We start from the raw sequence: 24,734 nt of genomic DNA on the forward strand, positions 1-24,734 counted from the left end.
AATAAGTAAGTGTCAACTTCAAATTAAGATTTCAGAAAACTGCAGAAGAGTGTTTTGGGGAATTCCTTCAAGACACTTCACCCAATTATAAAAGAACTGGTCATATGAGTCAGTTGTAGGCTTCAAATACCTACAGAAAGCTGGAAGGTATTCCCAGCTGATCTCGGATATTATATAAGCTTATCTTTGTGGGGAGGGAGAGGTGTACTATGGAGTTTGAGTCAGGATGAAAAGAGGGTATTCACATCCCAGTGTTTTTGTGCATTTTCCTATTCATCTGACTGTCAGTTTGTTAAATGTTAATCGTCTTCTACAGGATAAAAATCAACATGATTTCTTCTTGAATGTTTGACCTTTTAAACATTCAGTGGTTTTGATTCAGGATATATTCATTAGCCCTTCTCTGCCCAAGTTAGATTGAAAATGCAGAAAACTAATTAGAGAATAGATCAATAATGTCAGAATTTCATTCAACTACCATGCATTATAAATTACTGATTTATCTAAATCACTGTGGGTGTTGGGTTTCTGCAAGACACAGAAAGGGAGAAAAGAGGATTGGTTATGAAAATTACTAAGAAAAGAACAGCTACAAAATCCCCATTTTTTTTTCTTTTAATTCTATATTTCATTATTTGTGGAGGCTAAAATCTGGGAATGGTTTCGAATGAGATGGTAAGTAATAGAGAAATGAAATATTAGAATAGTGAAACATTTTCTTCTCCTTGAAAACATTGCATCTTTCAAGATGAGGCCCCACAGGACTGGATTTTTCTATGATTTTTGAGAGGAACCCAGGGAAATGATGGATAATTTTTAAAAGATGAGGTCGGTTTTGATTTGGGGTTGGATTTACCATGCCAGGAGTAAACATCATTACCTGTGAGCCTCTCTGAGCTGCTGGACAAGCTGTTCAATCAGCTGTAGTGTTCCATCCCTCACCTGCAAAGCAGGAATGAGAATGATCCCTTCTCTTGCTCTCTTTTCTGTGTGTGTTTGCTGTCTAAAGGATCCCCTAAGCTGTGCCTTGCTGAGCAGGCATTCACTGAGTACCCCAGCAGGAAACCACTCTGAAATTCCTGGGTGCCACCATAGAAATAATGGCCTTGCCCTCTCTGGTGGTGCTCAGCTTGGAGTTACATTCAGCAGAATGCATTGAGGATGCCAAGACCTCCAGGGTATGCAGGGTTAGCTAATTATCCTGCTTTAAATAAAACCCAAGTGCTAATTACTGGGATGTACAACTAATAATCAGGGTTTCTGGTTGGAGGGAACAGAAATGTGTTTGTCCCTGGGTGGTTTTACTAGTCATGCATACAGTTTACAAATGACAATCTTTAGCCTGTAGATGTAAGTAAGAGTCTGCTGAATTCCATCTCAAAGGTTTTTTTAGAATGACAGTGCCATTTTTTTTAACTTCTGGGTATATCCGTGTGACTGTGTTGGCTCCAGTGGAATAATGTGGTTGCAAGAAGAGCTAGGGTGTGGCTACCAAACATCTGGTTTCCTCTTGTTGGTGTTTTAAGAGTAGAAAAAAAACCCTAGGGTCATAGTAAGATGACCTTTTAGGATGGCTTTTGAAATCTAGATGGCTCAGCTGTTAAGCTTCCCTTCTCTCAGCCTCATGAAATTAGAAGTTAAAATTCAGTAAAGGCCTTCTGGGGCCCAAAACTGGAAACTCAAAGTACAGACATCTGATTGCACAAATTCTTCAATGCCCCAAGTGCTGCCTAAAGACTGGCATTACATCTCATGGACCCCACTGGGTATCTGCCCAGACCAGGAGGCAGAATGATTTTCCTGTACATGCTCTGGGCTGTTTTATCCCTTTTGCTATTTTATCCCTTTTGCTGTTGATCAGTTTTTTCTGGGGCCCTGCCTAAGCAGACATCTCTTAGTGTGACTGGGGGCTAGTCCTGCATTTTGAATAACCAGTATTATTGCTGTTATCAATAAGAGGTAAAGCAGATTTTCTTTATTATGCAGGACTTGTTACAGCAACTTGCTGTCTCCCACTGAGACCATAAGGAGACATGATCTTACTGTATTAGGACTGCTTTGTCTTCAGAATATCCTTGTGATTTAGGTGTCTTCTTTCCTGTGGCTGAACTGCATTTCAGTGGAAATAAACGAGTTTGGGAAGTGCTTGCACATGCTTGGTCTCGGGTTTTGCTGTGTCAGGAGTGAATGGGCAGCTGCAAAATCCGTCAACCAATTTCCATGCCAGTGAACTAACATAATAATGTGTTTGCAGGGTCAAGCTGTTGCTCAGCTCTGTTCAACCATTCCCAATGTTACTGTTTTTGGAACAGCTTCATCTTTCAAACATGAGGCAATCAAAAACTCAGTAACTCACCTGTTTGACAGGAACGCAGACTATGTCCAAGAAGTAAAAAGGTAATCTTGTCTTTTCCTGAGTCAGGTCTGTATGGTTATCTGGTAAAATACTATGAAAGGCACCAGGCTGATCATATTTATGGGAAGAGACTACATTTATGAGTTTGGGAGCTGTAGTTTTTTCCAGTTATTCCATCTGTCCACTAGGGACAGGATAGTAAGCATCTCCCTATGTCTTGAGAAGCAACATGAAATTTTTCAATCCCTGTCCCTATTTGGACATCTGTTGTGAGCAAAGTAAATTAATTAAAAGAAACTGAAGGTCTTAACAGAACGATGTCCTTTACCTTCATTTGCATATGTACTTGCTCACTGTAATGCACCAAATAAGATATTTTCAGTGAATTTGTAAGGTATCCAGGTTTTGGAGTTCTCTGGTGTGCTTTTATCTGCCTGAGTTTTTATCCTCTGCCAGGGATTGATATCAGAGCACATGATGTCTGCTTTAATTTCAGAGCCTTAGATTTTGTTTGTTTGCATTCAGATTAAAATCATCCTGTTGCCTTTTGAAGTCATGGTGCGTGTTTCTGTTTATGTGCTTTCAAACACTTTGTTTTTCACTTTGTCTAGCTGTTGATACTGGTGTTGGTGGAGGTGGCAGAGCTTCTCTCTGGGCTGTTAGCACTGCAGGCTGTATTGCAGGAGGAATCAGGGTGGGTACAAGAGATAAAAACCATGGGTGTAACAAGGTTAGATTAAACAAGGTGATATTAGTTTGTGCTTCTTTCCTGGCACAGAGGTGTTTAATATCAGCTCAGTGAGAAGTCCCGATTGCAAGGCAGAAGTGGCACCCTGTAGAATGTGCCAGCACCCTGATTTGTTACTCAGATCCTTCCATTTTCCCTTTGCATTGAGAAGACTTTTAATAAACCTACAGCAGTAATTCTGAGAATGCTGCTGTGACAAATTGTCTCTTGGCAGTGGCAAATCTCTTGGTTTGATGGATATTAGCTGTGTGCTGTGTCCTGCTTCAAGTGTTCACTTCTTAAAAGTCTGGTAGCAGAAGAGGATGGAGAAAGGACAGTGATAGGAACCTGCTTTATTGCAGGCCACTGGGGCACTCAGCAGGGAGAAAACTCAAAAAACAGAACAAAACCAAAGCAACCACCAATGATTCCAAACAAATGAAAAAAATAAAACAAACAAAAAATCCTTAAGGGATGTTATGAATGTGGAAATGTTCATAGGGGATGAGGAGTCAGTTCAACCAGGGAAGGCACCGAAAGCTGTTTCATTGTAAAATTTTTATTTCTTTACAGTGGAGGCTCATCCAGTGGCCTGAATAGAAGCAATTTATTCTCCCAAATGTGGCAGCAGTACCAGGGAGTGAAGTTGCCTGGTTTTGCTGCTGTTTGTAACCAGTGGATGTCTGGGTCTCACCTTTGTTTTGTGAGGAAGCTGAAAGATGCATTACAAGCCTAAATCGGGATATTCAATATATTTTTTTTTTCTTCTTTAGCATCATATTGACACTGCATTGACTAAGCTGTTGGAAAGTTATAAATATGCAAACTGTTTATTGAAACAGTACCAAATGGCCTGATTGGGCTGGATTTCTAGCTCTTGGTGACTTCTCTTTATGCTTGATTTAAGTCTTAGCTGATATCTAGTTGATAAAATATCTGAAGAAGAAGACTGTGCAAATAACTTTATGAGTAACTTTGTATGAAAAGAAATTAGGATAAGATCTATTTTCTCACAAATTCAGAAAAATAATATTAGATGTGAATAAGGAAAATATCCTTTTTCTCTATTCACAAAAAAGCATTCTCTGATATTTCGTTCAGTCAAAAAAGAACTTTGTATCTGTTGCCTTTTGATAATATAATTTTACTGAAATCCCTGAAAAATGGGGAACAAGATGGTTTCCCCCTCTTTAATGCCTAAGAGGCATGGGTTGGCTAGCTGAAAAACTTGCACTGTGCCACTGAATGAATCTGAAATATATTTTGATGAGGGTAAAGTTTTCACAGCAAAGCCTCAACCTTAGAGTCCTTTCTAAAGTACCTGGGAAATGTTGGCATTTTGTTAACAACCAGCCCTGTGTACCTTACTGCAAAGTAAGAGATTTTTCCTTGTTTTAGAATCTCAGCAGATGGAGTAGATATTGTTTTGGACTGTCTTTGTGGAGAAAATACTGGGAAAGGCCTCAGTCTTCTCAAACCACTTGGGACTTACATTTTATATGGTGAGTGGAAAAAAGCAGGTACACATTCCAAAACTAAAGTTTTGCAGAGCTTAAAAGCATCCATACCCCTTGTTCCAGAACTGGTGATTGACATGCTGTGCTTGCTCAGTTTGATCACTCCAGTCAAGAGTTTTAGTGAAGCTGACCATGGACTAAATTATTGATAAATAAATGGTAATACAAAAAAAAAAAATTTAAAATAATATTTAGAAAAGTAAATCCAAAATTGAAAGTGAACCTACAGTACAGATGGTTAAGCATCGTTGGGTGATACAGGAGAGGGATGGTAGAAAGGCTGGGTCTCTCATTCCTGCCAAGGAAAATTCAGTGCAGTTTTTGTGAGAGAGAAGCGTGAAGGACAATTTCAGGAAGAATGCTGTTGGGAAGGGATGAAGCTGAAGGGATTGCTGTGTTTATGTTTATGCTCACAATCCATGAGCAGTGCTGTGTTTATGGGAAGATGCCCAGCAGAACCTAACCTGTCCCCAGTTTGATAGATTGTCAGTGCCAGCTCAGAATTCCTGTAAACCTGGAGGGCTTTGTTGCCTTGGCCTCTTTGTTGTTTTTTATTCTCAAAATATTTCTACTAATCTCATTTAAACCTGGGCATGTTGTTTTTTTCTTAAATATGAATCATAGAGATGATTTTACATGTACTAAATGGTCTGCTGCAGCTTGTAATAATAACTTGTGTGTGAATGTGCTCATCTTTTACAGGTTCATCTAACATGGTCACTGGGGAGACAAAAAGCTTCTTCAGTTTTGCAAAATCAGTAAGTGTCTCTGTGATGATGCTCTTTCCTCTAACTTTGGTCTTTTCTGTGGCATTTTCATCTTCGTCATTTTCATTTATCTCTGCTGAGTTGTTCTTTCTGATGTTGTGTTTTTGTGCCACGTTTCCTCCTGGCAGCACAGCTGGACCAGAACTGGATCTGTGTGCATTTCACATTGCCATTGAAATTGTCTGTGACACACAGAGCTCTTACACAGCAAAGTTTAGACTGCATTTTTTATTTACTCCTGGCAAAATATCACATCCATGGGTATGATTAACTGTACCCTGAAGGGTCCTTGTATCTGAAAACACTGTTAGGACCATGCCGTGAATTAAGGGAGATGTACCTCTTAAATGGGCCTGTGCCCAGTCAATTCCAGCTTTTCAGAAGTTTGTTTCATACAGAAAAGCATTTTTCAGTTCTCCATGTTCAAGTGACATCAAAGAGATGATGATGTGGCATTTGTTTCCTAGTTGATGATGTCAACAAATTCAAAGTTCAAATTTTTTTTTTCTTCAGCTTTCTACAACAACTTTGCAGAAATCTTTGCAGAAATCCTAGAGATCAAAAGCAGGACAAATAAATCATATAAACTGCCAGCAAGAAACAAGTTGACCAGGAGTGAAAGCAATTCCTTCATACAGGAAAAACATAGGCAAAAGTCTTTTCTGAACATCTGTCCCATGATCTTTTTGCCAAAATCTCATTTAGTGCTTCCACAACACCCTCTTCCCAGGAGGAATTGGCCTCAAAAGTCTGTGTAGCTGAAAACAAGAGAAGCCAGAGTAAGGAGCTGTTATGTGCCTCCTACATTGTCTTAATGGTTGTAGTGGGAGGATCCCTGTCATGTCTCACACACTTGTGACCAAAAACAAGATAATCATTGCTATGCAGCCTTTTTACTGGTAATGTAAGAATATCCAGATGCATTTAATGGGTGGACTACGTTGGCCCAATGAAATAAATTTCAGCTGAAGTGTTTTTCAGATAGTATTGGTATTTATTGACAGAAAAAATATTAATAAATTGAAGGAATAAAAAAGCCATACAAATTTTGTATACAATTATAGCTAGTTTCTTTATGTAATTATGCTGCAAAATTAACTCATAAAAATTGTATGAAAATTCTAATTAAAAATTTACCCATTCAAATGAAATTTGCGGGGACATGGCATCTATTACTGTAAATGATGCTCTTGGGCTAAATGAAATAAAATCCTTTCATCAGACACTGTGAGGTAGGCTCAAGTGTCATAAACATACTAATGGATGTAAAGCTGATAGGCAGTGCCTGGTTCCCTTGGTTCTGGGCAGAGTCAGGGCCAGGAGTGGCCATGAACATCTGGGCACTCCAGGGGCTGTCTGGGGATAGCTGAAGGGGGAAGGAAATCCAAACTCCTTGCTGCCAGACCCTCCTACAAACCCAGATGTGTTCCCATCCCTCTCACACCCTGAGCTCCTCCTGCACGAGTTTGTGTTTTTCTCCTGCTTGTCAGTCAGCTGCACCCTCCCTTTCCTCATCCTTGAATCAAACCCTTGCTGCTCCTCCTGGCCGCTGCTTCGTGAGTCATTTATCACATCTGCACAGGCAGCTTGCTTGTGATCTTCCCTGCACAGTTCTAGAAAAATGTTTTTCTAACCATGCTGTTGTTTATTGGTTCCCAGTGGTGGCAGGTTGAGAAAGTAAATCCCATCAAGCTGTATGAGGAGAACAAAGTCATTGCTGGGTTTTCCCTCTTGAATCTACTCTTCAAACAGAATCGAGGTGGCCTGGTCAAGGGTGTGATGGACAAACTCCTAAATCTATATAATAGTAAGAAGATCAAGCCTGTGGTTGATTCATTATGGGCTTTGGAAGAGGTAGGAGTCCTCATTTTGAAATTTCTGAAAAATAATCACTTTTAGAGGTAAAATCATATTTAAACATGTTTTCTAGTTATTAATGTCTTCTGCTTTTCAGTTTGTGCCTAAGTTGCCTCTAGAGCCCCTGCTATTTGTAAGATCCAAGATCCAAAGTTATCCAGATATTTCTCTACTAAGTGTATATTTATTGAAAATGCTAATAATAAATGTGTTTTTTCAGCCTTAGAAAACCTTCTTTTTCCTAAGTGCATGAAGCACGTGACTAACAAGTGCAGAGTGAAACGCAAACAGTGGAATTGAAAACAAGTTAGATTTTTTTCCCTCAGAATGCATTTTAATACAGAAGCTTTAGTTTCAGTGCCACAGTTGTGCTAGCAAACCTTGGAAGTTTGCAGGTTTTCTGGCAGTTACTGAAAATGTGTCAAAGACAAATCAGAACTCTAAGTGTAAGTTGCAGTTGTGGACTGTGGATTTCTTATGGTTATTTTAAAAATTCCTCTAATTTCTCAGCTCTCCTTAAGGACATGCAAAGAAAGCAAGCTGCTGCCATCCTGGGCAGTTCCAAACCCCTTGTCAAAACTATAACATTTATAGTTATACTGATGAAGGAAGAGAAGTATTTTTGGAGGTGTGAACAGACATTACCATATGAAGAAACAAGACAATTATAGAGCAGCAGCAGGTTAATGCTCATGGTTTCTGTGTGTGTGAGGTGCACTGAGCCTGGCACATCACTTGGGCTGTGTCTGTGATGGCTCTGCTGAGTGGGGTTGTGTCTGTAGTGTTGGATTTCCCTGCTCAGAGGGTGCTGCAACAAAATCCTGTCTGTGGTGGAGCACAGTAGGAGGTGTTACCGTGAGGGAAGAGTAACCACCAGCAGGCTCAGTCCATGAGCAGTGCTGTGTTTTACTGAGACTGTGGCTGTGTTTTACCAGGATTGTGAGCTGTTTTCTGAGCCCAGCGTGTCCTGTGCTGTCCCTGCAAGTGCCCCAGTGCATCCCAAGGTGCCTCTTCATGTGGCAGAGCTGCAAAGGGCCCAGCCCCTGTGGTGGCGGCTTCCCCAGGAGCCCCTTCTTTTCCTCTGAAAGGTCTGCCTGGGGCCACAGTGTCACAAGAGCACCCAGGGACACTGGGGACACTGAGGGCTCTCCTTGGCACCCACCTGCTCCAGGAAGGGCAGCTGTTGTGATAAAGAGCAGCTGCTCAGGCCAGACCAAATCCTGTGCTGCTGCCTGAAAGGGAGAGCCCTTTGCAGAGCAGCATGAACCAGAAATAGGAGCAGATTTATGGTTTTGATGTGTCTTTTTGAATTTAATTATTAAGTAAGCTTATGAAGGAGCTTAAAAATGTAAGGGGCACAGGTCTCTAGACAGGCATTCTGCAATTTCTTTGTTCATGTAAAATGTATACTTTTCATGTACTGGTGAGTAAGAGAAGGATAATTAAAATAGTAACAATAGCTTAAAGAATACTTGATTGAGGACATGCCATAACATGAAAAATCACTCATGGCAGGCTGATCTCAATAGTCAGCATGATGGGAATTTGTTGGGAGAATTCTGTTTGATAACATTTCATCTAACATTTGGTAGTAGCATGCTCCATCCCCACCAGTAGATTGTGATATGTGTAAATACATCTGTTGTAAAGCACAGTCTGAAACTCCAGCTCATTTGTCACACCTGCTGGCTTTCCATGAGCTGTCTGGGAATTGGCAGAGGAACTGTCTGACTGTACCTTAAGGGATATGGTAGTGCAAGAGTTGTTTATTTGATTGCAAAGTATTACTGAAATATTACTCATCCAGGGCATTATCATTGTTGGGGTATATTTTTGTGGTCATGAAAATAACGTAGGACTGACTCTCAATTAATATGATACACAGAGAATGTGTCATAGCTGAGGACTAAAGAGAAATAGACTGAAAAAAGGTTGGTGCATTTCTGTTCTGTTTTGGTAGGTTTTCATTTTTAATTCCAGAGCTTGAGCATCTCCTTTCAGAGGTGGACATTTGATTGGTTTTCACTTCTTGTTGGGTAAGCTTGATGAGCTCCAAATGTCCACTTTATGTGCCCTCTCCCAGTATGGTTTATTAGAGACTAAACCAATATATGACCAACTTTTACCAGGTTTCCTAAGGAAACTGCCTCACCCATCAGAGCACTGAGTATGTGCATTAACTAGAGAGTGGCAGAAAGGGGGACTCCCTACATGGCATTTGAAAATGAATGGCTGATTAATTTTCTGTGGAGGAATATTGCCTTTTCCAGAGCCTTGTGGGGGAGTTCATGTGTCCCTTGTCTAGCAATTCCACCTTAGAGGTTATCTTGAATCCAGTTGGAATCATTCAAAATGAAAATATTGTAAGGAAAATTCTCAAAGGAGCCTCAACTATGGGACACTTTTCCAAATGTTTTATTTTAAATACCTGAATGTATAATCACATGCATAATAGGTTTGATCTCTGTATGAAAGGCATCTCCCCAGCACATCCCTTCAGTTCTCTTTATTCCCTCTGCATCTGCATTTGTTTTCACGTATTCCTTTGTGAAAATATCAATTCACAAATTAATGCAGGCTCTAAAGCCAACGTGGCAGACACCTGGTTTTGTTCCAGAGCTATATCTCAGTACAAATGCTGCTCTTTTCAGTCCTCTATCAGTTTCCATCCACATGTCAGAGCAGAGGACAATGAGTTATATGCACAGGGGTGTTCCCCTTTGCTGCTCAAGGCTGGTTTCCTTGCATGATGACCCCAAAGCTGAGGGCTTTATGTTCCAGTGCATGTGAGAACAGCCAGAGACAGGCTTTGTGTCAGGTTACATCGGTCTTCATGAAGTGTAAAAAAAATACTTCATTCTTCTAAAAACCTGGTATGGTTCCTTGAACAGCATTTATTTCTTAGTAATTTCTGCAGGAGCACACAGTTTGAATTTTAAAGAATATACTGATGAGAGAATATTGTAATGGCAATTTCAAGTGGCAATAATACAGAACTTAGAGAAAGTTATTAGATTCCCATTTGCCTATTATGCAGCCTGCGTTAATGATGTCCAGTTGATTGTCAAATTATTTTATAGCTAGAACAGCTCAGAAATTATTAGATGGACTTAATTTGATGCTGTTCCTGTTGAAGCATGAAGGTTTGCCTGAGTGTCCATGAGATCATTCTCATTAGGATATAAACCCTTCAGGTGTTGGGTTTCTGTGCTTTAGGGCTGCATCCAAAGGCCAGGAAGTCTGGGGGAGGATTCCTGGTTGCAGTGGGCTTTGCTTTAGGGTAAGCACTGCCCTGCCTCTGCAGTGCAGGCTGCTTGAACAAATTTGCCACCTGACTGAAAAGAGGAACTTAGAAGTGGCTCAGTTTTCCTCAGTGCATCAGATTACTGCTGACACAAGGGAGCTCTGGATCCAGACTCTAGACTGCTGCTGTGGAGCAAAACTATTTGTACTGCTGTGTTAGCTGCTGCTGTTTGTTTGGGAAGGGTAATTTTAATCTCAAACTTACATCCATAAATCCCAGTAAAGCCAAGTCTTCTCTCAAGTAGGCAATTAGAACCACTTTATTGTGGAAAAGTAAGAAGGATTTAACTAAAAGTGACAGTAACAAAATCCACAGATACTTTAAAATGGAAATACAACTTGGGAATTGCTCATCATGAGATGAATGAAGTCATACAATAAATTAGCTGCTGGTGAGATATCTTGCTGCTTTGCAACTATTTATTTATGCATTCAAGTGTTTAAAAGATGAGATGATTTGTAGTGGCACATGTTTAAAATGCTGCTCTGTAGTAAAAAGCTGATTGTCTGGTAGGATTGCATTTCATTACAAATAGAGTTTAAAACAGAATTTGTATTCAGTGAATATTTTTTGATCTTTCTAGTTGTTTCTTGGTTAGTGCCTGTTTACCACTCGTCTTCATTCTGATTAATTTGTACTGTGCATTTATGCATTAGCATTCTCCTGAGGGTCTGGGAGTATTTGGCTTTACACAGTAGCCAATTAGTAAGCAGGATGAAAACTGGCAGTTCTCAAAAAAATCTAATGTGTTGAGTAAAAACATGCACGTTGCACTTTTCTATTAAAATACTGTGGTTTTCATCTCTTTAGAGTTGCAAAAGAAAATTTATGTTCAAGGTAGATTGACACAGAAGTTATATGTGCCTTCTTTGGTGATTTACAGCAGTCAGAGTTAGCACTGAGCATGTGTAAAACAAACCCTACAAATTCTTGCACAGGAACTGCCAGTCATGGTCAAAGTCGTCAAAATATCTGGGGCACCTTTCCCTGTACCTGAAGCTGCTTGTTTCAGAAGGGACTCTCAGCAGTCAGAAAGTTTTCAGACTTGGGCATTTTGATCCATGTGGGTGAGGAGTGAGAGTATGGAAGAACATCCTGCCCACAGGTCTGTGCCATGTCCCAAAGGAGTCGCTGCATTCCTCAGTCTCAGAGGGTTTGAAGCAGTGCCTGCCATGGAGCAGTGATGGCACCAAAGGCTCCTGTCCCTTAGGGTCAGCAAGAGTGGTGAGACACTGAAACCTGTGCAATAGAGCTGTTATTTACTCTTAAAAACTAAGAGGGTGATATGATGATGTCCTGGTACAAAGTGTGCATGTCACCAGGTGTCACTGGTTGGTAGTGATAATGCAATAATGCCTTTAGCAGCACCTCACTTAGTGAGCAGTCATGCCAAAGCCATGGCCCAGACCCAGGAGTACACCATGGCCCTCACCTGTGATCAAAATCAGTGGAATTGAGCACTAAATATTACAGATCATGATATGACTGTCAGAGAGCTCAAGTGACTGTGCCTTGTGGTCAGTACATAAAATATTTTTAACTGGAAAGAGCCCTGCACCTTAATTTAGTTTGTAATGAACACTGCACTGCGTCACTGGGGGTTTTTTTTGGCTGAATAATTATGAGAGATCTCCCTGTGAGGTTTGTATTATTTTTCCTTTGTGTGCAAATAACACTGATAGATCATGCAGAGAACAGACACATGTGAGAACAGCGACATATGAGAAAATGTGCCTTTTAAAGGAATTACTGTATCAGTAGGTCTGGCTGTAAATATAGTGATTATCTAAGTGAGATTTCCTGCTCTTGAAGCTTTTCTGTGGTAGTTTGCTAAGGAAACCCAAGCTGTGTTTAAGAACCTGAAGCTAAAGGAGTGCAGCTGATCACATTCCAGTGACATTATAGAATACCTGCTGGTACAAAAATTTCCTGTAAAAGGCACATTTTGTCATAGGTAGTTCTCACACTCTGTTCTCTGCATTAGCTCTCAGTGTTGTTAGCAGGCAAAGGAAAAGAGGAGCCCTGCTTTAAGATTTCAGCTTTATTGAATTCCAATCCAGGGACAAGACCTGGATGAAGGAACATTTTCCATACAGAATTTATGGCATGTTTTGGGGAGGGCAAAGCAACCACAATATATCTAGTCTTAGCACTGCTCACTGGCTTCCAAGGGTTCAGGTACTGTAAACCTGCATTTTTCCACTGAACTCATCCTCTCCTGTAAATTACCACCTCAGTGCAGGCTGTTAAATATCAGCAATATCATTATTTGAGAGGCAGGGGGATGGGAAATCCCAAACCCATGATAGCAGAATAATAACAGTGAACCCCCTAAAGGAGAGACTTTTAATTTCATCAAAAGCTATTTATGCATTTCTGTGATCTTGGCTTCAGGGCAAAAAGCCTGCCATGTATCACTGGAGTGAGACCTAGAGAAAATTGACCCATTAGTTACTTTTAATGTAGAAAGAGAGCAATCTAATAATACCAGATTGGGCTGGTATCTTGTTAGGAATACTAAATACCATCCCAGGTCTAATTTTTTTTCTAATGGTTACAATGTCATAATAATGTGGGGTTGTTTTTTTTTTCTTTCCTGCTTGATGAAAACATTCTCCAGCAGAACAAATTATGCCTTTTTTGAAGTCAAGGACTTCTACAGTGTTTATTCTTCAGGGTATGCAAAACAACACAGTACCAGAATAAAAGTGGAAGTAAATTTATAACCAAAGTAATAACCCACTCTGAAATACAGAAAAGATTAATTTTTTCATAAGCATAAAACAATTTACTTTGCAGTCCTGTGGTGTCAGAGGAGGGAAGTGCAGCTCATTCTGTGAAACCTCACACGAGCTTGGCAGTGTCTGTGCTGTGCTTGCTCCTCCAGCACCACAGAGCACACTCTGCTTGTTTTGAGTATTTCTCTGACAGAACTTCTTTGCAGTTGTTCATGAGCAGCTTTCCTGATGGACAGGTGTTACCTCTGCAGATATCCTGGCCTCTGATGCTGCCTTGGATCTCTCTTTGTTCTTCATCTGACTGGATGAAATAAATACTTGTAGCTCAAAGTAAATTTAAATGCTTTATCTGTTCATCACCATTGTTTCCTTGTACACACACAGGTCTAACACAAGCTTAGTACAAGATACCAAAGCACACAAAAATGCATGGAGCTCTGTCTTACTGATGTAACAGGCTTGAAAATGGAGATGTTGGGAAAGCAGACCGAGGAACAAAACTTGAATAATTCAGGGCAGCTTGACTCTGTGTTCACAAACAAATTATACACAAATTATACACAGAGGCCAAATCGCTTGCAAAGTAACACCATATCTTTTAAATGTGGGGAATCTCAGACTCATGGAATGGTTTGGGTTGATACAAGACTTTAAAGCTCATCCCATCCCACCCCAGCCATGGCAGGGACACCTTCCCCTGTCCCAGGCTGCTCCAGCCCCAGTGTCCAGCCTGGCCTTGGGCACTGCCAGGGATGCAGGGGCAGCCCCAGCTGCTCTGGGCACCCTGTGCCAGGGCCTGCCCACCCTGCCAGGGAACAATTCCTCATTGCCAAGATCCCACCCAGCCCTGCCCTCTGGCACTGGCAGCCATTCCCTGGCTCCTGCCCCTCCATCCTTGTCCCCAGCCCCTCTCCAGCTCTCCTGGAGCCCCTTTAGGCACTGGAAGAGGCTCTGAGCTCTCCCTGGAGCCTCCTCTTCTCCAGGCTAAGGGGAAAGCTATTCCACCTAAATTTTACCTTGCTAACTTTAAATACAATGAACACAAATTCTAAAGGAATGAAAACTGGGTCGTGATCTTATTTAGGCTTGGCAAAGATTTTTTCCCAAGATGTCTATCTGAAATAAATATTAATTAAAATGCCAAATTATTTTGTTGCTGTATGCTTAGATAAATGAAACATATCTTGGAAGTACTGGAGATTAATTAGTTATTGCGGTTTTTTTCCCCTCTAAAACATTCTGTATACCTGACTATGGGAACTTTGCTGCTCTTGGGTGAATTATTAAGTTCCTACAAAGCGCCTATAAAATTTCATTTGCTTTTCTTATGCTTTTAATTCTGTTTAACAGGACTTCATGTTACTTCATAATTCATTCTACCCTTCCTACCCCTATCAGGAAGCAATAGCATAACCCAGCAGTCTTTTTAGATTCCCCCACTGTTGATGGCAATGGTTATGATTTCATTAAAAACCAGGGATAGAAACAAGACAAGACTTTGATACAGGCATGGTGGCTCTGTAATAAGGCCTCAAATACATGACATTAACTGTGATTACCACAAAATCTGATTGGGTAAATGAGCTGTTTTAGGAAACTCAGACTTGTTAAGTATGTAAGCAGAAGTCAATTCTTTTCAATTGCTGTATATTATTCATAAGCACTGTATGCAATTCAAGCTACATGAAAGGAATTTAATTAGACAAGTAATTTATTTCTGCTCTATGCTTTCTAGCATTTCTTTACAGCCTCTGAAATTTAGCTTGTGTTCTCTAGCCTGCCAGTTAAATACCTGTATTTAAACAACAACGTAGAGTCTTCAGAATGTTCCTTTGTGCACACTGAGCATATCTGTGCTGCAGTACCCATTTAGTAGATGAATAACCAAAGAGATGGTGGATGTCATTGCCTGCCTGGTGCCATGCAGCACAGCAGTGGAAAGATCATGGATCAGCCTGGAAATCTCTAATTGCCAGAGAATTCTCTAATTCTGGCCTCTCCCAGCCATAGCCCTGGGCTGTGCCTCAGCATCTCCTGGAGCCTTGTGTTGCTCAGTGCCTTAATGGGGCTCTGATGGACAGAGGTGTGAGTTCTACCAGAGGTCAGTGAGCTCCTTCCTTCCAGGGAAATGGCATTTCCTCGCACTGGAATGAAGTGGCAAACAGGGAAATGTGTTTTGGCAGCGTTTCTGGTGAGCATTGATCCTGTGCTCACATTTGCTGTTGCAAAGGTTAGAAGCTGACCAGCCTGAGACTGAACCTCTGCATTTACATAAATACAGCCTGCAGCCACAGCTCTTTCCTGATCTACTTAGTGAGCACTCTGCTGAGAATTAATTAGTTCTGGAGACACAGAGAGGCAGAAAACACTTGGTGGAAGGCATGAGACACGGGTTGAAAGTGCACTGGTTGTGTTTCTGGGGCAGGCCAGGCTGTCACTGCTGCTCGCCCTTGTGTGCCTCAACAGCTCCTGCAGCTGCAAGGAAAGGGGAATAAAAAGTAGATTTGGTTCCTGATGGATAGTGCAAGGGCAGGGGGAAATAGGCAGGGAAATAATATAGGAGTCATTGATGGATTCCTCTGAAGAAAAAGTGTGCAACTATTAAAGATAAACTAGTCACATGCTTGCAGTTAATTAAATTAGCAACAGGAGGCTGTATGGGGAGAGGTGCTTTGCCATTTATTAGAAAAATAAGGACAAAGCTGTTATATTGAGCAAGCTGCTGATTAATTACTGTGAAGAAGCAGTATTTTACAGGAGTGGTCTGAAACATATTAGCTGGCTTCTAAGTAATAAATTGGCAGACATTCCTTATGTGTGGAGCTGAACTGGTGATGCTGCTCCCCTGCAAGGAAATAGATACCTGGTTAGGGAAAGCTTTACTGTGGACATCAGTGACACCAACATTTGTGCATAGCCCCAGAAGATAGAGTTCATTTCTTCTGTCTTTATTTTGTATATTTGGATTTAACACAGTTGTTTTACACTTCATTTTTGCTGTCTGTGTCATGAAATGTAAGCACTCCTCAAGGGTGTCATGGGATCATTTCCCTATTCAAAAACAATTTCTACATTCTCCCTGGAGTATCAGAGAACAAAAGCTACTTGCTTTTATATCCCTGATCCAAGTGTGCTTCAATCCTTTCCTTTTTATTTCTGCCTGATAATGCAAGGAAATATCTGCCTGACTTCTTCCAGTCTTGCATGTGGATGAAATAAATGCCAATATATTATTGCATCCACCAGCAGAAATAGTTTCAAATGAATTCTAAGAGAAAGTTTACTGTGTCTCTTGCTCCACAGAGCTGGTGGTAGCACTAATTGGCAAGGAATTCTGCAGGGTTGGAACAATGAGTGTTTGCTGTCACTCAGAAATAATTGTTGGATGCTGTGAGTGAGACTCACTAAAAAAAACCAGTAATAGAGGGAAAATATTGGAAAGAGAGTTTTCAAAGCCACACTTAGAAGCACTTTCACTCTTGTGCTGGGCTCTGATAATGTCTGTGTAGTTTCAGCCACAGAGCCTGTGAACAGAACCTTGGATTTCCCTCTGTCAAAAAATTCTGCTCAGGCTCCTTTGTTAATTAGTTGGGTGTTTGGGAGGAAAGCTCTTGGTCACTGAAGTTAGGCTGGCAGGGAGTGCTAATGTGAGAAATTCAGCTTTTCTCTAGGGATAGCATGAACCACAAATCTGAGGTTTGTGTTAGCAATTCCTCCTGGTTGTTTACATTCTCTGAGAAACCCCTTTTAGTCAGCATTCAGATTAAAGAAAGACCTATTTTCACAGATGCTAAGGATTAAAAAAAAAAAATAGAAATAATGAAGTCTACTCGGTGATGTTGAGAGAATTGAGAGTGTCATCTGTATGTCTGGCACAACAGAGAATACAAACAAGTTGGATTCCTCCTGCCTTTGAAATATTTCCATTTTCAGGCTGATGCTTTTGGGTCAGGTTTTGGCCTTTTGATTTGCAAAAAAACAATCAGATTAATTATTTTTTTGTTTTTTCTGGCTGTAATCTATGAGTCTCTTACTCCATTAATCAATGAATGCCCAGAAATCCACTTAAGAAGTTGCTGAAAAGAGTCAAAAGGGAAGTGGGAGATAAGAATAATGAAAATATCTCTATATATATTTAAATCTGATGCGTCCATTTTGTCTAAATGATTCTGCACTGGCAGCATCATCACTGAGGCCATTTCTGTTGACTGGCAGGGAGCAGAAAGGTTAACAGAGCAGAAGGAAAATTCATACCCTGCTGCATTGCTGTGGTGAGAAACAGCAGCACAGGCTGTGCCTGGAGCATTTCTGCTGTAAATTCCAGCTCACATCTTTCAGCTTTGAGGAATTTTGGGTGCTTGGCCTATAAAGAGAGAACACTGACATCAGCTTTTAGCTGCAGTAGAAGGATGTTCAGATGTTAATAGATACTGAACTCTGGTACAGTAAATTAAATTAAATGGGGCTTTTTGGTTTTAGAAATGCCTTTCTTAGGTGAGAATTCTAGCTCATTTCCTGGGATCAGCTTATGGGTGTATGTGTGTAACAGTGGCCAAAGAAAAAGTAAATTATTAGTTCCAGCAGCAGAGCCAATTCTGTCTCTCAGCAGCTGATCATATTAATGACTAGTTTTGGCAGACTGGTAGAAATTTTGGAAATCTCTTGAGCAGTAGCACAAAATTACTCTCCAGGGTTATTTTAATTTATTTTTTCTTTGGTATTAGAGGTCTGATTAGGTTACTAGATTGCCTTTATTGCAAAGAAAATATAGGTTTTATGTTCTGCTTCACACAACTTTGCCAAGATCCAAAAAAAGGCATCAAAAATCAAAACTATCAAAATAACACTTCATTTTAGTGCATAACAATTGTTAATCAAGGTAATTGTTCTCACCTAATGATAATGGCTCATATATTCTTTTCACTCATTTTAAACACAGATGAATTTTAAAAGCGAAATTACTCTTGGGCATAAAGATATCTCTTAGCATAATATAATCTAAGTTTAATGTGATAATTGAGAGTTCTATGTGGTATTGCAGCTTAGTAATAATATTATTGCTGATTACAGATAATGATTTAAATTTACACCGAGGCAGTGAAGCAGATACATTGTCAATACTAAAAGACACCTAAATATACATTAACCAGTTGGGAATGATTGAACTCAAAAGTATTTTGTAGGGAAAAAACTGTGTGTTATGAGCACTGACTTTGAGAAAACAATACTGAGAGGAAGCAATGCAATTTTAGAGTTTCAAATGAGCTCTGATTTTCCAGAGTTTTGATTGTACAGAAAATGACAGTTGGACTATCAAAGCTCAGGCTTTGAAGGTGATGTTACAGTGTAATACGTGTTACAGTGCTCACATCTGAAAATGTTGGGCCATACCTGTGAGAAATGAAGCCGCACACATCACAGGCAGCTCCAAATCTTTGTTTAAGTAAATTCAGTTTAGTAGAATAGCGACTGTGTAAAAGTGAATTCCTGACCACCACTAAATATCCACCTTGAGAAGAACCTGAAGGGGGTTTTTTATATGCTCTGATTATGTCCTGGCTAAAATATCTTAAAGATCCTACACTTTCCTGAGCAAGAAGGGCATAACCTTTGAGCTCTTTAGCAGCTGTAACACAATCCTGTATCTTTCCCTTCAATCTGAAGTGTGATGGTGTTCACAGGGATTTTCAGATTGGGGAAGAGATGAGGATCTGACTCCATGTTTCAGAAGGCTTGATTTATTATTTTATGATATATATTACATTAGAACTATACTAAAAGAATAGAAGAAAAGGTTTCATCAGAAGGCTGGCTAAGAATAGAATAGAAAAGAATGATAACAAAAGCTTGTGTCTTGGACAGAGAGTCTGAGCCAGCTGACTGTGATTGGCCATTAATTAGAAACAACCACATGAGCCCAATCACAGATGCACCTGTTGCATTCCACAGCAGCAGATAATCAATGTTTACATTTTGTTCCTGAGGTCTCTCAGCTTCTCAGGAGGAAAAATCCTAAGGAAAGGATTTTTCATAAAAGATGCCTGCAACACTGAAGGAAGCATAGTTCTCAGAGTTCCTGCAGTTAAACCTGTTTGCAGTTAAGCACAAAGTGTGTTACTGAGGTTCTGCCCATTCCCTGCATTGCTGGAGCTCATGCACAAACCTGGAAATTGCACAGAATTAGGGGAGAAGCTGCCTGGGCTGCAGCAGGGATGTTCTGTCACACTTGTGCTCAGCTCTGTGCTGCCCATTCCTGCACTCTGAGCTCAGGGGAATGCTGAGCTCAATCAGTGCTCACACACCAGCATCACACTTGCTGTAAGCTAAATCAATTTTATTGCAGTCACACTGGTACAATGCTAATGGGGAGTTAAGGTCTTTAATGCAGCCTTAAAATGAGACATTTTTTAACAGTGCCAGGAGAAATATTAAGTAATAAAGCAAATAGAACTGCAGTATATATTCTAAAACTGTCAAGCAGCAAACAAGATAAATTCAAATACCTTTCATCTTGCCTGGATGAATTATTTCAATCTTGCTGTAAAGTGATGTAGCTCAAACTGAGGATAAGCATGAATCACTCTCTCTATCATAACAACTGTATTACAGTTTAATACAACAGAGGGTTTTGTTTTTGTTCAGTTTTAATGAAGTTACAGAGTGGCACCCAATGGTAAGATCTGACTTGGCAAGCTTTTTCAATGATTGAAAAATACTGTGATAAGGTACAAAAAATTAGGTTGGCAATCCTCATGGCACTACTTTCTGTAACAAAAAAAAATTACACAAGGAAATCAAAAGAGAAGTATTTTCTTATTTGTATCATTAGGGACCTTTGGTATTTACCTTGATGAGTTTCAGGGATTTACATAATTAGTTTACTGATTAGGGATAGATTTTACTGAAGATAATCCATTGTTACAAAATAACACAGAGATAGTTTTCAAAGTCACAGCATTAATGTGTTCTGCTAATCTGATCCCAGTAGGTGGATTTTTACATGAAGCTTCTCAGACTTTAGAAATTAGAGTGTCAAGACTTTTTACTGATTACCATGTGGAAGACTGAATGTTTACTGTATTTTGTAATCACTAAGTTTAGTTCCTGTGGTTTTGGAGTAGTGATTCTGGAATAAAGCACAATTTCTACTCCTTAGTAGTAATAAAGGAAGACTTAGAATTTTTTTGAATACATGGATAAATCATATAGGATTTTGTCATCTTTCTATTAATTATTTTAATATCCCATATTGTGAAATAAGTTGATCAAAAGAGAGCTTAAGGACAAGTCTGAGGAATATGTAATAGAGGGTCTGTGGGTGAAAAATACTTGACTCATTTGAATCATTTAGAAAGTAAGATGCGAGGTTATAGAGGCTTCCAAAGAAGAGGCTAAAGAGGCTTCCATGACTATTCCAAAGCCATGCTGGTCACAGGTTTTGTGCCAGACTTCCAAAATATTCACCTGCCATTTGAGAAAGGTGCAGGACAAGGACATGTTTTCATAGGTCATGTGGAAGAAAGTGAGGGAAGTTAAAGGGAGGAAAAAGGGAAATTGCTCTCATGCAGGTTGTGGTGCTTGAAGTGTGGCTTCAAAAGTGTTGATGAGAAATGCAAGAAAAATTGTTGGTGCTGGTAAGAGATGGAAAAACCTCTGATAGACTGTAGAAATGGGTTTTGTGTGAAGATCCAGTTATTGGATAGTGGCTCTAGTGAATCACAGAACTGGAATAAACCTGACAGACAAGTCAGGTGGAACTAATACAAACCATCAGCATGGAGTGCTGGTAAAATAATAGGAGATATAAAAGGACATGGCTTGTGGAAAGTTTTCTGTAGTTTTGCATCTTCCTGAAAGAAAGAAAATCCTCTCTAGTGAAGTACATACAATGAAATACCTCCTCTATATAAAATAAACTCTTTTGTTTATTTTTGTTTTGTTGTGAATAGACAGAGATTTGAGTAAACAGATGCTGATGAAAGCTTGGAAAGCAGCAAGAAAGTAATTACCTGTGGAGTTTTGGTTTTGTTGTACCTTTGCAGAAGGGGCTTGGAAGGGCTTTTGGTTTAAAACATAAAACTAAAAAGAAATATGTTTTTTACACCATAGTAGCGAGGAATGGATAGTACAAATTATCTTATGCTTACAGGCACAAGCCCAAAGGGCATGTGGAGATCTGTGTCACAGACATCCTTTCATGAAAAATCCTTTCCTTAGGATTTTTCCTCCTGAGAAGCTGAGAGACCTCAGGAACAAAATGCAAACATTGATTATCTGCTGCTGTGGAATGCAACAGGTGCATCTGTGATTGGTCTCATGTGGTTGTTCCTAATTAATGGCCAATCACAGTCAGCTGGCTCGGACTCTCTGTCCAAGACAGAAGCTTTTGTTATCACTCTTTTCCTTTCTATTCTTAGCTAGCCTTCTGATGGAACCTTTTCTTCTATTTTTTAGTATAGTTTTAATGTAATATATATCATAAAATAACAAATCAGCCTTCTGAAACATGGAGTCAGATCCTCATCTTTTCCCTCATCCAAGAACCCCAGTGAACACCAGCACAGATCTGCATCCCAGGGAGCTCAGAGCCTCAGGGTTTCATTCACACCACTGTGCAGCTTCTGAGAGGACAAGGACTGCTGGTTTGAGAGAGACAATAAAAGAGCAGCACCTGGAAGAGGTACTCGGAGTTTTGTGCCATCCCTTACATTATTTGACCCCAATAATGTTGGGAGTTGTAATAGCCTGAACACAGGGGTTCAGGTGGGAAGGGCCCCTGACCCTTGCTGGCGCACAGCAGTGTTCCTGTGCAGCTCCAGAAGGGCTGCAGGATCCTTCCCTTGTGTGGGGAGGGCTCTGCTGGATTCCCACAGGAGGGAGCCAGGCAGGGCTGCTGCTGCAGGGCTGTGCAGGGGACGGCAGCAGCTCTGCCCTTCCCAGCCCAGGCATGGCAATTCAGAAGCAATACAGCTCCACAAAAAGCAGAGGGCTCAGGATCAGGTCTGCATGGTCTGGGGGTGGAGGAGGAGCAGGAGAGTTTAATGGCACTCATAACTACTAGAGCTGAAGCAAATAAGATCATCTTGTGAGCTGGTGCAGTTTTTCTCCAGATGATTTTCATAGAGATCACAGGGCAACATTGTTGTGAGTTTAAAACCTGATGGCACAGAGCTTGATAGTCAGAAACAGCATAAGATGTCTTTTTTTTTTTAATGCATAGTGATGAATTTAATAAAGTTTATTTCCTGCCATAATTTGTTATAGCAGATTGTGATGGAGTACAGGAATACAGCACACTGAGCATCATGTATTAATCCAATTTAGGCAGCACACTGCTGCACCCTGACAGAGTACAGAGGGTCTCTTTTCCCTGTGACTGCCAAAATTCATTTGCAGCTAAAGGAATCTTCCCCACCATAAGAGCTGCAGCTGCAGACCAGCCTCTCTGAATTCCCCAAGCTCCAGGGGTGTCTGGGCCATCCCTGTGTGCACACCTGGCTGCAGTTTAATACAAGATGCATTCATGCCAGAAAGGTACCATGCAGGGGATGAGTCTGAGCTCCTCTGCTTGTGGCTTTGATGTGCTCAAAACCATTTTCCTGGCGTTGGGACCATGCTTCTGTAATTTCTACCATCACTTCCAAAGGTTCAGCCAGTCCTGGGGAGCCAGTGGCTCACAACAATAGAGTAGGAGTTCTGGCTTTGTTGCTGCTCTAAAAGAAATACCAGTGCAGGACCCTAAAGCTGCATCCTGATTCACAGGATGTGTCTTTTCTCAAGCTCAAGTGCGTTCCAGGGATTTCATCACCAAATTTCTACCCCACAGAAACAACTTTTGACTCTGAAAGGAATAAGGTATCATTTTCTATAGTAATGCAGGAAAAATATTACTTTCTTCAAGCTTATCTTAATAATAAGTGTTGCTGAGAAAAGATGTGCCAGTGTAAATCAAATTGAGTGTCCATTGTGGCTCTATGCAGTTTCTGAGATAATGCACAGTCCCACAGAAATGTCCATTCTATAGCACTTTGCTGCAAATAAGTTTGTTTTCAGCTATCAGTGCTGAATGCCCCTGAGCTGTTCTAACCTGCTGGAATTCCCTGTGTTGATGGATCAAATTTCAGGCTCTTCTCCTCTTTTATCATGTAGAAAAGCTCACACCAAACTGATAATCTAGGCACTGCTCTTTAGTACTTCTAAATATTTAATTTGTTGTTGATTCTGCCTTTTTTTCCTGCTTTATCCCTGTTGACTCTGTAAGTAAAGGCTGGTGAGATTTGGCTCAGTTATTCTGTAATTACAAGGCTTTAAATCTCTTTTTCTTTGAATTTTACTGAGACAAAACAAATGCTCATTGACGTCAGCAGGAGCTTGCAGGAGTAGGGAAGGGGTGCAAACAGCAGAGCTCTGCAGCTGCAGCTCTCCATCCAGAAGATGTATCACTTAATAGGTATCTTCAGCAGCCAAGGGAGGACTCTCAGTTTGCCTGTAGCATCAGTTTTTATTCCTCTGACATTTTTTTCATCTTGGGTCTGGTTTTAGTCTTGCTGCCATGGCAACACTCAGAGAGGCTGAAAGGTACTCTGGAGAAAAGGTCTCTCCTCACTGGCAGGCAGCAGAAGGGAATAGAGGCCATTGCTGCTGTTTGCAGCTGCAAACAGCACTGGAGGGATGAAAGGGATACAGAAAGTGTTTTCTGTTTGCACATTTGCAGGCAAAACCTTTGGTGCAAAAGTTCAGTGTGGCAGAGCATGAACAGAAGTGTTGGATAAAATCATTTCTGCTTTCAGATGGCTTTGAGCAGGACAGGACACGACATGATGTGACATGACATGGAAACAGACTTCATGATCCAAGTTTTTCCTGTAGGAAAAACACTCTAATCAGCTCAAAATCATTGCTAGTGATACTGAATTTTTACATTTTGGTTGTATCCATGTTTTCTGCATGCCCATGTAGGCGTTTATGAAAATTGGGCCCTGCATACCCCGAGTTTGATGTGTCTTCTTACATATGCTCAGTGCTCAATTTCTGCATCTTCAGAGCTGGCTGCATTCACCACGGGCAGGAATAGAGCCTATTCAAAATCCTGTAAATATTATGCTGCTTTTCCATCTGCCATGCAAGCTGCTGCATACCCTCAGCCTCCAGGAGAGCAGAGTCTGGGAGGTCTCTTCAGAATTAATGGAGTAGGTGAGGCAGGAGAATCCAGGCTGGCTGCAGATGTGGGACTGCCAGCCTCCCATGTACCCAGCTCCCACGCAAACAGGTAATTTAAGGATTTTGTCACGGCAGATAAAGCAATTTAACACTAGAAGCACTTTTCTGCTGGCTAGTCTGCTACACAGTGCAAGGGAAATATTCCTGTCAGGAATACAGATCATTCCCAGGGAAGTGTGCTGTGCTGAATACAGGTTACTCCATTGCTCTCAAGGGAAATAATCCCCCACAGAAAAGGATGGCTTTGT

At 40.6% G+C, this 24,734-nt stretch overlaps 1 protein-coding gene across 1 annotated transcript in view; it reads left to right on the forward strand.

Annotated features, from left to right (window-relative positions):
* VAT1L (vesicle amine transport 1 like) overlaps positions 1 to 24,734 on the forward strand; it is a 56,205-nt gene that overhangs the window by 18,554 nt on the left and 12,917 nt on the right. The window contains exons 4-7 of the mRNA XM_059481514.1: positions 2,255 to 2,397; positions 4,482 to 4,585; positions 5,303 to 5,358; positions 7,027 to 7,221. Coding sequence (XP_059337497.1) covers positions 2,255 to 2,397; positions 4,482 to 4,585; positions 5,303 to 5,358; positions 7,027 to 7,221 — 498 coding nt within the window. The remainder of the gene's footprint in view (positions 1 to 2,254; positions 2,398 to 4,481; positions 4,586 to 5,302; positions 5,359 to 7,026; positions 7,222 to 24,734) is intronic.

The sequence above is a fragment of the Ammospiza nelsoni genome, chromosome 13, assembly GCF_027579445.1.
Source record: "Ammospiza nelsoni isolate bAmmNel1 chromosome 13, bAmmNel1.pri, whole genome shotgun sequence".
Classification (NCBI taxonomy): Eukaryota; Metazoa; Chordata; class Aves; order Passeriformes; family Passerellidae; genus Ammospiza; species Ammospiza nelsoni.